Below are 15022 nucleotides of genomic sequence, written 5' to 3'. Positions count from 1 at the left end.
CTGAATGTACGTACATATGTTATCCATTACATATGAAGGATACAATGTAATGTTTCTGCGCCACATTTTTTTCACAGCATAATTCACAGCGGCTCTACTTTGTAAGATCAATTTTACAAATGAACTAGGCTGGGTTTCCCTAAAGCATTTCAGCAATAAGATATGTCCTAAATTGCATGGAAGAAGCTAATATGATCTTACTGTTATTGCTTCTCAATAGCCTCATCAACAAAAGAGAAATGCACTTGAGAGTGAAACATAATAAGACAAAGGCACTTGTGGTCTGCTTTCAGTCAATAATACAGACATAATAACCAACTCTGTCTTATGAATCACATCTGAGTGACAAGGGTAATGGTGCTAGTGCAAACAATCGTGAAAATAGATCACACTATGTTCAGAGTATTTTTTTATTTGATTTTTCAAAGGCTACTGCTCCATGCATAATCATGTGGAAACAAAGAAAATGTTTACAACACAAACCCCTCAGAGTGGAAGATTTTACCCAGGCGGTAGTTATTCAGAGTATTCGATTATGTACCTCCGAGAGCTGATAGTTCTTTTCCCTTGCTCACATTTTCTCTCTGTGCATCTTCGAATTTGGGGCTACTGTTGCACCTGACAAGCAGCATTAAGGTGCAAGAACAAATTTGGAAGGAAGAACAGTGAATCTGGGGACTGGGACTCAGGGCAGATCACTTCAAGCCCCTTGTTGACAGAAATCCCACAATTCCATTAAACTCTCTGCTACTTACTTTCAGTGTTTTCTTACATTTACAGTTTGCAGCACTTATTCAAAAAGCAGCACTGATTAAGAACCACAGACAACTGTGTCCATCTTACACACTCTTACACAGTGTTCAGCCTAATTTACAATTGTTTAAGGCATCCTTAAGAATTAACATTAATGGTGACATAGGACTTACAATAGTACCATTGACGTTGGTCTCCCTCAAAAATAAGAAACGTTTAAAATTCTGTAGCCTCACTCTTAACTTTTTATGCCCGTACTAAAACTGAATCAATTTTTTTTCATCCTGAGAACTGAAGCTCATTGAGCCAAGTTGTTATGGTAATACTGGTACATTTTATGTGAAATCCACCTGAAACACATCCACAACACAATTTGGTTTCAGAAACTTTATAAAAGTGTTACAAGAAAAGGCAGGCCAATTTAAATTTCTACCTTCTACTGCCATTAACCACCACGTACTTGGACTTTTGTATTTTTTCTTTCCTTTATTTGACATATCTAATTTTAAATTGATTAAATATTTAAGTGTTTGGAATGACACTGAACAACTATCTTTCTTGCCTTTCAGCAAATATGACTTTTACATAAAAGTTACCTACTTGCAGCTTTAAATTGATGAGTAACATCCAGTTTAATTTTTTTCTGTGCATGCAGGCAATAGTAGCGTCTTCTCACCTTCGTAGAATATCTTGAAGCCACTGTTTGATCGACTGTTATCGGTGGTGAAAAGCAGATACAGAAAGTTACTGCTACTGAACAGGAACTGAGGGACCTGGGTTCCATTAAACGATCCAATCAGAGGAGAAAGCAGGTTGGGACCGTCGTGTATTTCCAGGAAGTCATAACTGAGCTCAGTTTGAAACCTTAAAAATAAAGAAAGCAGAGAGAGACAATTTTTGTATTCAAAAAATACTTCTGTTTTGACAGATTGTAGAGTTTGAAGCTATTTAAGCCTGTTGTGTCAGTAGAGAAAACTGTCTAATTTTGAGGGGATGAATGATAAGAAACAGCTTTTGCAGCAAGTATTCCAATTATTGCAATAGTATAAGATCAATGAGCTTCTCGGAAATCTAACATGGTATGGATCTGTGGTCACCCTCAGGTCTCTACATCATCACACAAGTGAAATCAGCTATCAATATTGGAGTAAAATACTTTCAGAAAGAGAAAATCCATGTCTAGATGCAAAGCGTTTATATTACCTCCAGTATAAAGCCACTATCTACTGCATAGTAAAACTTTGGCTTATTTTAAGTAAAGAGGAGCAAAAAAGGGTCATCCAGTTAGCTCAGTTGGTAGAGCTGACGCGTCCCATGTACCGAGGCTAAGTCCTTGCTGCAGCGGCCCAGGGTTCGAATCCAACCTGCGGCCAACCTGCGACTACCCTGTTTTGAAACTCTGCTTTGCATAATAATTTGGAACACTGCATTTTGAGTTATTTGCCAAAAAAGCCATTGTCATCATTGGGTAATGGTTTAATAAAAGCCAGATTACTGAATAATTGTCTGAGGAATAAAAAATCCTATGACCTGCCAATATATCGACTATTAGTAAGAACAAAAACAGTATATGCATAATAAATTGGAACACACTATAGGTCCAGGACTGCATTCCACCTCCTCGGACTTTCTATTTCTAACTCAGAGGCTTCCAGGGCTAAGAGTGCACCTTCTGTGTTTGTGCACATATACGGTATGTGCATAAATTCACATTTTGCCTGTGGGCATACTGTATACACAGGTTTGTGTTTTGGAAGTATAGTAGTACTCACATGCAGTAGAGTATGTGGATGTACATACAGGGGGATTGTGTGTTTTTGTCTTTGTGCGAGTGTGTGCAAGTGTGTATATTTGTTTCCATGGTTGAGTTGTTGTGCCACTGTCATACAAACCTGTCAAAGCTGATCTTGATGGAGCTTCCCGGCTCGGCCTCAATGACCCACTCACAACTCAGGGAGTCTTTGTAGTAGCCGGGCCACCCCGGGGAAAGGATGACACCAGACGGTCCTGAGTAGTGGCCACCACAAGGAGCTGGAGAAGCAGGGAGGCGGAAGAATGGTGGGAAAGATTGAAAGGATAAAAATATAAATGTAAGATATAAATAGATTGAAGATTCGGGGTGAGGAGAGGAGAGGAGAGGAGGAAAATAGATGGAGAAAGTTGTTTAAGACAATACCATCTTTTTGTACCCACATGAAAAACCTTGAAAGAAAATAAACATGAGTCATCAAAAGGGCTGGAGTTACAAAAATACCTGAAAATAAGACAAGATAAATGTAGCCCAGTTTGGGTGGACTGCATGTTCCACATCACCCACTCACTCTTTTATCAAAGTTTCCCCTGTTCTTTCTTTCTCTTCTTAACTCAATATTAGCTATTCCATTTCAGTACCTTCACATTTGGGAATGAGTCCGCTCCACATCACCTTGCCTTCCTCCAGATGGCATGTGATGGTGTCAGCACCCTGAGTCTTGATGAAGCCCTCCTCACATACCACAGAGATGGAGCTTCCCAGCTGGAAACTGTCCCCAAAGCGCCTGGCATTCAACGGTATGCCTGGGTCAGGGCACTCATTACGCCCGAAAGCTTGTAATGAGAAGAAAGAGAACAAGATCTAGTGACAACGCTCTTGTGGGAATGAGAAATGGGGTCTTTGAGGAGTAAGGAGATAAGGGAAATGGATGTAGCTGTCCATAGTAAAAACAAAAAAGAGGTCTGCTCTGTACACCTGAAGGTGACAATAGCCTCTGCCTTGAGAGCTTGTTGTGACTTCGGCATGACAAAAAGAATTACAGTGGCGTTGTTTTAGGCAATGAAGCACAGTCAGGAACAGTATGCACTCTTCTAAATGCTGCTTTTTGTTAAGGCAGTTTAACTCTATTTGGGGTGCAATGAAGTAGCATGTCTCCTTAAAGCTTAAGCAAGAGTATGCTTTGTGACTGAGAATATGCAAATTCACACAAATTACGGCAGAACTCCATCCCATCCTTTATTATTAAAAAGATATGTAAGAGATGTTTGCGCTTTACTCTAGATAATTCAAATTGTTTTGATTAGTTGTAAGTTTAGAAAAAGTTAGCTTAGATAGTTAGTCACAATATGTATATATAACTATATCTTCATATAAATGCATCACTATTGTACATATATACAGTATATGCAGTTGGCAATGGCTGCGCATGTGGATGCAGCGACAGGTAGCTCCTTCTAACTTCCAATCATTTATTTAGTTATTTTTTCCACTGTTTTTCCATCATTGAATTATGTCTAACTAGAATTGATTTTAAAGGGGTTAGCCAAAATTGTTTAAAGTGTCTGGATCAGGAGATTTTGACTATGGCAATGGCTGTGGCAGAAATAACCTACAGTCATCGGAATAGGAATTGTGGGGTTTTAATTAAAGAGATGTACACTTTGATACAATCCACCCAACCAGATCAGCCTTACCAGCCTCTTTTCATCACTATCAGTTACTGCTGTGTATATATATAGTTTTATTTTATTATATTTTATTCTACTATAAATGTAATTATAATTTTGTCTATGTATATGTATAGCATGAAGAAACTTTTATTTTGTTGTACAACCTTGTGCTGTACATAATGATAAATACATTTCCTTGATTGATGATGTGATTATTTGAATTAAATTGATCAAAGACTCCCTTACTGCTGTAGGTGATGTTGAACCCTCTCCCAGACATAGAGTGATCCGCCTGAAACTCCAGCTGCAGCACGTTGCTGTTGGATGTCAGGTGGGAGGGAACTTCGGCCCCAGAGAAGCGTCCTAGTATTGTGGTTCCTGACTGGTCCCCATCTTTGATAGTGAGAAAGTCATAGGGAGGCTCCAGGTCAAAGTCATTGAAGGCCAGGTGGATTCTGGTGCCAGGCTCAGAGATAATCAGCCATACACAGTTAAGGTTGTTTCCATAGCCCTCTGGGTAGTCAGGCGACAACACTGTCCCCATGGGAGCGGTGAAGTTGGAGAAACAGGGGACTGTATGATAGAGGGGGAGAAATATATTAATAATGATTGAAAAACTTAAATATCCCAGGTGTGGCAATTTGTTGCACAGCAACTCTCACTGGTCACATGAACATCTATACTGTGTACTGTGCCATGACAGGATCGGACACAAAGTTCAGTATAGAACAAAGTCAGTACTGTATAACTAGCTCAGCAATCAGGAGACAGCACTGCTCCCATGGGTGCTGAGTAGTTTCATAGAAACATGAAACTGTATGGGGGATGGAGCTGAGGAGTTGGTGTACAAAAATACAGACATACGGCAATATAGGCACACAGGAATATTGCACAGTGTCCCAAGTTAACTTGAAAAAACAGAAGACTAGATTTTTTGTTATGGATATGGGTTAGGTATAGTGAAACTCACAGGACGGGTTTAGGTTGTGTTGAGAAAGAACAATGTACAGTATAATGCAGGTTTCCCTTCTCAAGAGTATTTGTATAATGTGACAATGTGTACCCTACTTTCTTCTCTTTTAAAATCAACCCCAAATAACAAGGAAACTGTGTTCTATCAATTTCTAATTATACATTCTCTACGTTGCTTTTTACACATAATGCACTGCATGGGCATTTAACGACACTGTGATTAATCCGCCAATAGCTTACTGTCATTGTAAACTTTCCAGTAATTGCTTCATTTTCTGTCATGAAAAAGAGCATATATTGGACTCACATATGCAGATGGGGATATTAGCCGACCACTGATTGTTGTTCTGGCAAGTTATCATCCTTTCCCCGATGAGCTCGAATCCAAACTGGCATTCAAACCGCAGGACATTTCCATTTAGAAAACCACTACCCTCTTGGTAGCCATACAGGGGTGTACCAGGGTCACCACAACTCTCTTTATCAATTTCTGTGGGGGGAGGAATGAAAAGAGAGAGAAGCAGAGGATTAAGTCAAGCCAGGTACTTTGAGGTACTTTTATTGCTTTAAAATTATCTATAAAGGTCCAGGTGAAGAGTCCAAGAGCCTGGTTAAGGAAGTTTTTTTAAGAAGGAGATAGAGAGTGAGAGACAGGTCGACAGACAGAAAGAAGGACGGACGGAAAGGCAGACGGAGAAATGAACTCATTGCTTTACTCAACAGTCACAGACATGAATACAGACAATAAGAGATGATATCAGGACTTAAGGTCTGTGTACCTTTGTAATTGATCTTGAAGCCGATTGAGCCTACACTCTCATCAGACTGGAGATGAAGCCACATCTGATGGGACATGCTGACAATCAGGTCAGGGACAAAGCTCCCAGTCAGCCTGCAGATCGGGTAACAAACAAAGTCCCTATGGTATCAAATCCCACTTCTCAAACATCATCTCATCACACTATGTTATTTAAAAACGCATGTAAAATGCACTAAAACAAAAGGACAATGTAAACCTTTTATAATGTCATGCATCATAAAGTTGCATTATAAAGTTCACTTCAAAAATGCAAGCCTTCATTTAAATGTCACTGAATTCATTTAAAGTTATATGCATATCATGGCTTCCCAACATTATCTAAAAATGTAGATCTAACCAGGTCTGCAACATATTGGACTACATAAGCAATATTATAGAATACAACAAATTAAGTATTTTAAGTAGTACTCACACTTGTATTATTGTTTTAGAATCGCCTACTTCCCCTCCATCTCCGATTGTGAGCGAATCATACCCAATTTCGAGGTCGAACTCTTCGAAGTTGATCTGAATGACCTGTAATAAATATAAATTAGGTTCATAATCTGTCCCTTTAAGCGTAGACATGCAGCACAGCAGTGCGTACATGCATTTGCAATACTGAGAAACAAATATTGAAACATTTATATTCAAGTCTGTCAACATAGAGTGCAGATAGTTTGTGTACATATTGACATGTTAAACAATTTGTATGTCAACAATGTTTTATAGATTTTGATGAACACAAACAAAGCTACGAGTCTGAAATCTATTCTGTACCCAAGTGGTTCATACCAACAGCTCTACCAACCGACATATTCTGAGAGTTTATCTTATTCATGGCACATGTTATATAAGCCCTCTATATCACATGAGCAGTAATTCCAAATGATTCTCAAGTTTTATTATCAAATAAACCACCATCTTATTTATATGATATGATGATGATTCATAATATGGCTCCTCAGTCAGCTTGTCTTTAGAGAGTGAGTTTCTGGAGACAGTTAAACTGAAAGAGGCAAGCCTATGTAGATAAAAGCCTATGTAATGCCTTCTACATTTTTGCAAGCAGACAGCAACATGTTTGATCAAACAATGCTGTAAAAACTTAAGACTTCCTCCTATTTCATAAATCAGATAGCTGAATAATATAGCTTATATGCTGGAACTTCTATGATTTATTCAGAAACTAAACTCAACTCAACTCAATCAACAACTGCATCAAGAGAAAATGGAAGGCAAACATAAAACTCAAGTCACGTCAAATTATTGACTGTTTATAGAATAAGGTTTTGATAAACAGTGCCCATGTCCATGCCATACACCCCTGCAAAACTGAGGACACCCCAAACATCCTTCAAAGCGATATAGAAACTGACAGCAGCATCTCTTCACATTACTTTAGAGCACAAATCAAAGTCTAAGAACCAATCATGGCAAGGCAAATTTAAGTCCAAGATTTTTGATTGCCTGTCCACATTCACCCTTGAGACATATTTGTCAGCTGTCACTGGTATATCTTTAATTCTCTAAACAAATGTACATAGCAACACAAAACTGACATTCACAGATCAAACTGGCAAGAGCCGCTTACATTAATAATAATCATGTAAAATTGAGTCCACTGCAGAGACACTACACGATAAAGCCACATTATCTCAGTCTATACTTTGCCTACATGGATTAGTGATGAAAGAAAGGATGCTGTAATGACATGAGTGTCACGTCTGTTGATGACAAACATATGATGGCTGCTTGCTCATCCTTAGCATCCCTTTCTCTGGCCAACGGGAGGACAGTGCCTGTACAATGTCCATGTATAACAGCCTCATCACACTGCACACGTAAGCATAATTACCATAATAACACTAATGGACCAAGTTTCAGTGCCAAGTCAATGGCTTGTTGTCCTAGGAGAGGCCACGGTGGCACAAAGCTACGGCACTTGCCAGTCCTAGTGAGTTCTGAATGAGTGTTAGTTGGTTAGTTATTGTTTATTAGCAGGATAGCACTTAGTTGACACCCCTGTGTATATGACTCACTGGAATACCAACAGATAGAGCAGAGAGCCAGATTTGATGTAGGAAAGCAGTATGACCATTAGGAAAACAGCTTTGACCTCTTCACTTCGGGGAAAAGCTGGTCTCATTCAATTATTATTTCTCTCCATTTCTGTTATCCCGGATGAATGAAGCAAATCGCTCACTTGCCAACAGCTGCGGTCAAACTGGGAGTCTAGTGAGAACCGAAAGGCAACCCACTGCAGCTATGTACATTAATGAGGGATGGTAACAACGAACTAAAGTCAAAATACATGCATATTCTATGTAACCTTTTACCACCCTGCGAAGCCCTTTGGAAAATAGATGCATACATAATTACATATCCAGGAAGGGAATGCCTGGACAAATGCTCAAGGGTAAAGAGGTGAAGATTTACTCAACTATTTGTGTTTATTATTATAACTAATGAGCGGCTGTTGCACTTGTTTATGAAAAACATAAGTGGGACATTAAACCATATGACTCTACCTTAAATTCTTTCTGGGATTTCTTCAATGAATTAATCAAGAACATGAAAGCCATTATTTCATCCTTATATACCACTTATACAGTGGAAAGAGACTACTCTGAGGTAATCAAGTAATTATTACTTAATGGGATTACAGTTCATGATAAGATAAAATAAGATTAGGATTTACTTTATTAATCCCCTATTGGAGAAATGATGGCAAACACTTTTTCAACACAAATTGAGACAAGTGAAGATGAGAAAAATGGTATAAAGGCTGGTTATTGCTGGGTCCCCACATGACAACAGTGGCAGTGGGTTTTCATTAGACTTGGTCCAAGAGTAAGAATACTACAAACTGAAAGAAGATCCCCGACTTGATTTTACTACCTTGTTTGGATCGCTGGCCGTGATGATCCACACACATTGGGAGTTACTCTCATACTGGATAGGAAAGTTAGGAGATGTAAAAGTCCCTGAGGGTCCCTGCAGATTCGACCCACACGTTTTCACTGCAACGGTATAAGATAAACATGAAGACACAGACGATATATACATTAAGGTAAAAGATAGATTCAAAATATTGTTGATAATTTAAAATATATATACAATATACATAGTATAAATCATCACTACAAAATCTAAAAGTCATACCTAGGGAATTTACAATTATTATACTCAAAAGGCAAAGTAATAACTCCTGCATTGTAATATGACAGAAAGGTAATATATTGTTTGCACAAGTAGGGAGCAGGTCTATTAGCTGCATTTCCATTAATCAAATTCTAAAAGGTGCTCCAGGTATTATGAAACATAGAAAAACAGGCAGAGGATTTTAGAATGGAAAATCAGAGTGCTGCAGCAGAGGCTTTCATACATAATTAACAAAAATGAACTTTCCTCTATCTGCATAGCGCCTATATCCAGAGGCACTGCCTTAATCAAACTGTTTTATTAGCTCTTCAGCAGCCTCGCTCACCCTTGCAGACGGGTCTGTGGTCGCTCCAAGCAGCGAAGACTTCGGCTACGCGCTGGCAGGTAATCGTTTTGGAACCCTGCAGCACATGGTCTTCATCACAGGTAAATTGAGCAGTTGCTCCGATGCTGAGAAGATAACAAACACCATAAACGCCTGAAAAAGCAATCAATTCCCCTAAAATGACTCCTGATGAAATTTTAAATTCATTATTTATTTCATGTCATTCATAACAGGTATACATTGCACTGTGCATCGATATATCAAATTCAGTGGCTAGATCAGGGAATGTATTAATTCATTTATTATTGTCCTCAGTCTCCATACTTAGAATACAAATAACCCAGTTACAAAAAAGAAACAATGATGCCCTTTAGTGCAGCGAGCATTTTTCCTACAACTGATAAACACCTCAATTATGTTGTACATATGAATGGTAGACATGAAATATTTTGCAAATTACAGCTACAGAGTCCAGTGGAGAGTGATCCTAGGGTGTATATACACATGGACTTCAAAACATAGGCTCAGTTGTGCAGGGACCTGACAGTGAACTCATGGAAGTCTGCTACATGTCAAAGTAAATTGTCTGAAACGTTTGTTTTTTCGGACCTGAAAGCTGAATGGGTCTGGTTCATTACAGATAGACAATACAGAAAAATATTAGCTAAAATATTCCCCATGACTCTTTAAAACTGATGCAGGTGAACATAAGAACACTAAAACTGTGATCGAGTGCACATAGATTTTGTTGACTTAATAGAATGTGACAGTGATACTTAGAATACGCTGCATGTCAAAATACTGAAATGGCATGGAGAGCATGTTGACTCACTCCGTAACTCTCCACTACAAAAATCTCCGTCACTTCAGCTTCTGAACTATAAACTCACCTGTAGTCGGAGCCGAACCGTTTGCCATTCTCTGGCTCCCCTGGGTCAGGGCAGTAATTAGACACCTGTTTGATTCCTCCTTCATTCACTGAGTGAGAAACAGAATGACCAAGAATGCTGTGAGCAAGATACTTTAATTGTCAAAGCTCTTTACTTTCAGAAAACACCCACTGCTGTGAAAAGCACTTGAATAGTAGATACCTCTGTCCGTTCGAATATTTAGTAGTTGTGTTTGTAACAGAATTTGGTTCTAGGAATCACGTAGTTAGACAAATTGACCTCGTCTCTCAGTGTCAGACTTTCAACTGCCGGTTATTTGGTAGCACTGTTGTGAATACGCACTCATGTTTTTTTATATCAAAATGACTACCACGGGTAAATGCAACTCTCTTACCTGAGCTAGACAGTAGAAGTAGAGGGAAATATCTGGGCCCAACAGGGACTAAGAGGATTAAAAAACCTTCAACTATCAATTGCAAGAGCTACAATAATCACTCAGTGAGACTCTCCATACATAATAATATTTTAAGTACCCTCGATAAAGCCTCGTAGATATGGTTTAATTTAGAGCATAGCCTTTACTATCATATGAATGTGAAGAGGTTGGAAGTAATAAGATAGTTCTGTGGTTTTCTGTGTTCTGACTTTTAACAAGGTCATCTCCCCCCTCACATTATGATCAGTAAATCAGAGACTGCATGCACTGGAAATGAAATTCATGACATATGTAGTATCATAATTAAGGTCTGCTGTAATATTTACAATAAGGCATCCCCTCCACACACACATACAAAGACCCTTCCATTTTAACGTGAAAAGCTTTACTGGTGTGTCTTCTCCTCCTCTCCTCTCTTGACTTTTTTCAGGAAGTTCATTAGCTTTGAAGTTAATTGTTGTGGGTTATAATACAGTTATGGGTTCAATTATATACAATGATCCACAAGGCATATGAAGCATCTCTTCATAGACTTTTTAATGATATACAGTATTGTTTCGTAGAAAAGATTACAGCCCACTGCATTATTCATGTCTCCATGCAATGCCGAATCCACGACACATAAGGTAATAAAGATTACAACCTGTTATCATTGAAGTGTTTAGCACACTGTGGAGTTAGAAGGAATTGTGTTCCAGATTTATGTTAATGACAAGAGCTCCGCAAGCAATTAGAATGCATTCACTTCGGTCTGAAGTGTACACAAATCATCTGACAAGTGAGTGGTCACTAAACCTTGACTGCTGCTGTGTGTGTAGATCACACAGTGCATGAACATAAGTCAACCTGATGAACTGCTTAAATAGTACAGAATGAGACAGAGGGGGTTTTGGCCGACTGAAACTGATCAAATTTAGGATTTTGCTGCAATATACATAACTAGGCCTGGTCTAGCTGAGTTCATGTCTGTCAGGACAGGAAGTCCAGGACAGCAGGCGAAATAGGTCATTAGAAAGAAAAAGAGACTGCACTTCTGCAAAATCTAGTACTGTAGCTTAATTCCTTCACCAAATGATGCAGCAAAAAAAGAGACAAGAAAGAAACAGAGACCCAGAACGCAAGCCCTACATAAACAAAAAAAAACAATGAAAACAGTTGCATAAGAAAAATAAAAGACTTACTCAAAGACAGTTTGTTAGTGTTGTCCTTTCCTGGTAATAATTTTACCCCTCTGGATTTAAGCTCTCCAGAGCTTTTCACTGGTCGAGAGCAATAGAAAGAGTTCATTAGATAAAAGAAGTTACAGTATTAGATGTGAGAAGATACAGTACAAGTGTTTCTTTCTCTGGATAATACTTAGTCCTATGAAGAACATCAAAATGTAATTGCTACTGCTGTGCATCCTTTTTCAAAAGAAATGAGTCCAACGGCTCTGATGCATTCTGAAGGGTTGCCCTGACAATTCTATAAAACCAAAATGAGTTTCTCATTCTCGTTTGTTTGCTCTTATAACTCAGACATATTAAACAGTGGATGGAAATTGATTGGTCAGAACAGATTTAATGGTTATATCTTTTGTAGGGTGGGGGTGGGGGGTACCACACAGAATAATAGAGCAGCCCAAGGACGGCAATGCTACATCTTAAGACAGTCTAATTAACCACAGCAGGGGCCAGATTGCACACAAAAGCCAGGTGATGCAAGCGGCTGTCATAATTTTGAAGTATTAACAGAATAGCCAAAAGCAATGAATGATGTATCAATCACAAACAAGGCTATTTGAATTTGAAAACATTGGTACAATGCTTCTCCTCTGAACTATTCTGTAGGTCAGCTGGTTAATTCAGTCTGTTGTAAACATAATTAGGATGTGAATCCATTTAGTGACCCGATAAGGCTTGTTATATGTTCAAAAGCATACTGCGTAATAAAACCCCTCAGTGCCTGTCTTTGCTTAAAAAACATCTAGCCTTCACATCATAAATAACAAATGCATATGAAAATTGCTTTACCGCTGCACAACAATGCACTGCAATAGATGAGAAATGCAATTCAATTGATTTTATGTCTTCCTTAACAGTGAGTTGTTATACATGCATGTTACTGAAAGTTTTTTTATAGAGCTGTTTATGGTGAAGTTGCAGGTTGGCTCGGGGCCAGACTTTAAGCTTCTATGGTAAATGCAGCCCATACTCTGACTTTAAAGTCATGCCAAAGAACAATGTCAGGGTAATGGATTATTGAGCTGCCAGAGCGGAGTTTTTATAAGGGGGGTGAAGTATATACAGTATTTATCTCTAAAGTTTTTGATAACAAGGCTCTTTGAAGTCAATGGTTTGAAGCAGAAACAGCCTTCATGCCCTCTACAGAGGGGGTATTAATCAAACTGTTTAATATTCAGTTAACAAAGATCAAAAACATGTTTTGTAATTACTGTGCGTTTTTCCTACGATGATCCCTTCTTGTTCAAGTAGGGGGCCCTCTATTACGATGTGCAAATTAAGTAATCATGTCTTACCTTGATACTGAGCCCTGAAGCCTTTGTGGCGGTGGTTGCTCTCTGTCACAAAATGCAGCCGTAGCCAGTTTTTGTTGCTGATGATGGGCGCTGGAATATTCATACCAGTTAGCCTGTGAAGTGTCACAAATAAAAGAAAACACATGTAATCTGTTTTGACTTTAATACAACTACATGCTTTCTGGTCACTAGCATCCTTGTGCTGCCAACATTCACCAAGAAAAAGGAAAAACTGGAAAATTGAGTAAAATGAATAATGACTGAAAGCCCTGGAGAAAATTATTAAGATTTCACAAGAATTGAGAGAATGTACACCAGCTAATAGAGATGGACACCCAACCAAATGTATTCATCCATTTCTACAGTATGTCAGGACTGGAAAGAAAATAATGCACCTAAAATGAAGACCAGCCATAAGGCTTTTTTTATAGCCTTTAATTGATAGAGACAGCTGAAGGTAGACAGGAAAGGGGGGAAGAGAGAGGGAATGACACGCAGCAAAGGGCCGCAGGTCGGACTTGTGACCTGGACCGCTGCAGCAAGGAGTCGGCCTCGGTACATGAGACGCCAGCGCTACCGACTGAGCTAACCGGGCGCCCCAACGCCACATAAATTTAACCTGAGAATCCACAGTAACTGAAAACACATAGCTGTGGGTCCTACTCATGTAGTCTCAATCTGTGCCACATATATTACCAATATAGAGCGTAGGATAAACTCTTAGTTTTGTTTCTTCTTTATACAATTTCTACAACAGTGATTTATGTGCACATGCACTTCTTGCCAACAGATGGAGCCAAAGTAACGTGTTGTTTGCAGTGGATGCGTTAGACAGTAAAAGAGAAGAGTGTATCAGTGGATTTATTTTTCGTGCAATTTAACAGAGTTTGTGCATTTGCCTCTGAATAATCTGGAAGAATGTAGATGCATGTTCCAGGAGGCCATACAGACATTTGTATGGAGAGAGATCAGTTCAGATAAATGAATCAAACTGTCATGTGTCTATTTTCTGTTTTATGGTTGTCATGGTGTTGGTTTCTTGTGAGGTTTCTTCTCTTAAATCCTTGAAATTATCATTAGCGAGCTTGGGCTAAACTGTTAATACATTGGAGGCCCCCTAACGAGGAGGAAATGTACCTTCTAGGACACGGTGTTTTCGCTCAATTTGATATTAATAAATTACTGTTGCTAATTACAGCAGAGATTCTGCATTGATGACTTGAAATGTCATTTTTTTGCTTGAGAACGAGGCTTTACGTCCTTCACGTCTGAGAGGTCCAGAGTCTGAAATCTTCTCAGCACGTGCTGAAACAAACGTTGGACTCACTGTGCTGATCAACGAGTCTGTCAGACCCTCACAGATATGGCATTTGTCATTTTTTGTATGTGGCAGAAAATGAAAATGGAATATTCCTTTAAAATCTAGCTCAGTTGTTTTACTGCAAATTTAAAAAGCAATAAATACAGTTTGTTCAATGATGCCATACAATCACATCTGTTGATGGTGACAGAAGCAATACTACATTGATCAAGAGAACTTTAAATACAGATTAAAGCTGCAAGCAGCGATGAACGGGCCCTCGCACTCCACGCAACTCGGGGTGTGCTGCGTGCTGTCGTAACACGTGCGGACCACAACATGAAACTTTCACGTAAATCAGATCAAAATCGTCTTACTTCCTGTTGCCAGTAGGTAGCGCTATCGCTATATCTGAATATTATTACATAGACGTGTTCAGGG

At 38.9% G+C, this 15022-nt stretch overlaps 1 protein-coding gene across 1 annotated transcript in view; it reads right to left on the bottom strand.

Moving 5' to 3' along the window:
* The window catches only part of LOC118336585 (CUB and sushi domain-containing protein 3-like), a 219214-nt gene that overhangs the window by 137998 nt on the left and 66194 nt on the right, over nucleotides 1-15022 (bottom strand). The window contains exons 6-17 of the mRNA XM_035673258.1: nucleotides 13282-13394; nucleotides 11945-12022; nucleotides 10328-10415; nucleotides 9438-9562; nucleotides 8849-8970; nucleotides 6381-6484; nucleotides 5928-6040; nucleotides 5456-5638; nucleotides 4423-4749; nucleotides 3145-3339; nucleotides 2646-2784; nucleotides 1430-1617 (exon numbers count right to left, since the gene is read on the bottom strand). Coding sequence (XP_035529151.1) covers nucleotides 1430-1617; nucleotides 2646-2784; nucleotides 3145-3339; nucleotides 4423-4749; nucleotides 5456-5638; nucleotides 5928-6040; nucleotides 6381-6484; nucleotides 8849-8970; nucleotides 9438-9562; nucleotides 10328-10415; nucleotides 11945-12022; nucleotides 13282-13394 — 1775 coding nt within the window. The remainder of the gene's footprint in view (nucleotides 1-1429; nucleotides 1618-2645; nucleotides 2785-3144; nucleotides 3340-4422; nucleotides 4750-5455; nucleotides 5639-5927; nucleotides 6041-6380; nucleotides 6485-8848; nucleotides 8971-9437; nucleotides 9563-10327; nucleotides 10416-11944; nucleotides 12023-13281; nucleotides 13395-15022) is intronic.

The sequence above is a fragment of the Morone saxatilis genome, unplaced genomic scaffold, assembly GCF_004916995.1.
Source record: "Morone saxatilis isolate NCDOM2014 unplaced genomic scaffold, NCSU_SB_2.0 Contig24, whole genome shotgun sequence".
NCBI classification, from domain to species: domain Eukaryota; kingdom Metazoa; phylum Chordata; class Actinopteri; family Moronidae; genus Morone; species Morone saxatilis.
The sequence above is the reverse complement of the archived record's forward strand: the minus strand, read 5'-3'. Positions and strand labels throughout refer to the sequence as shown.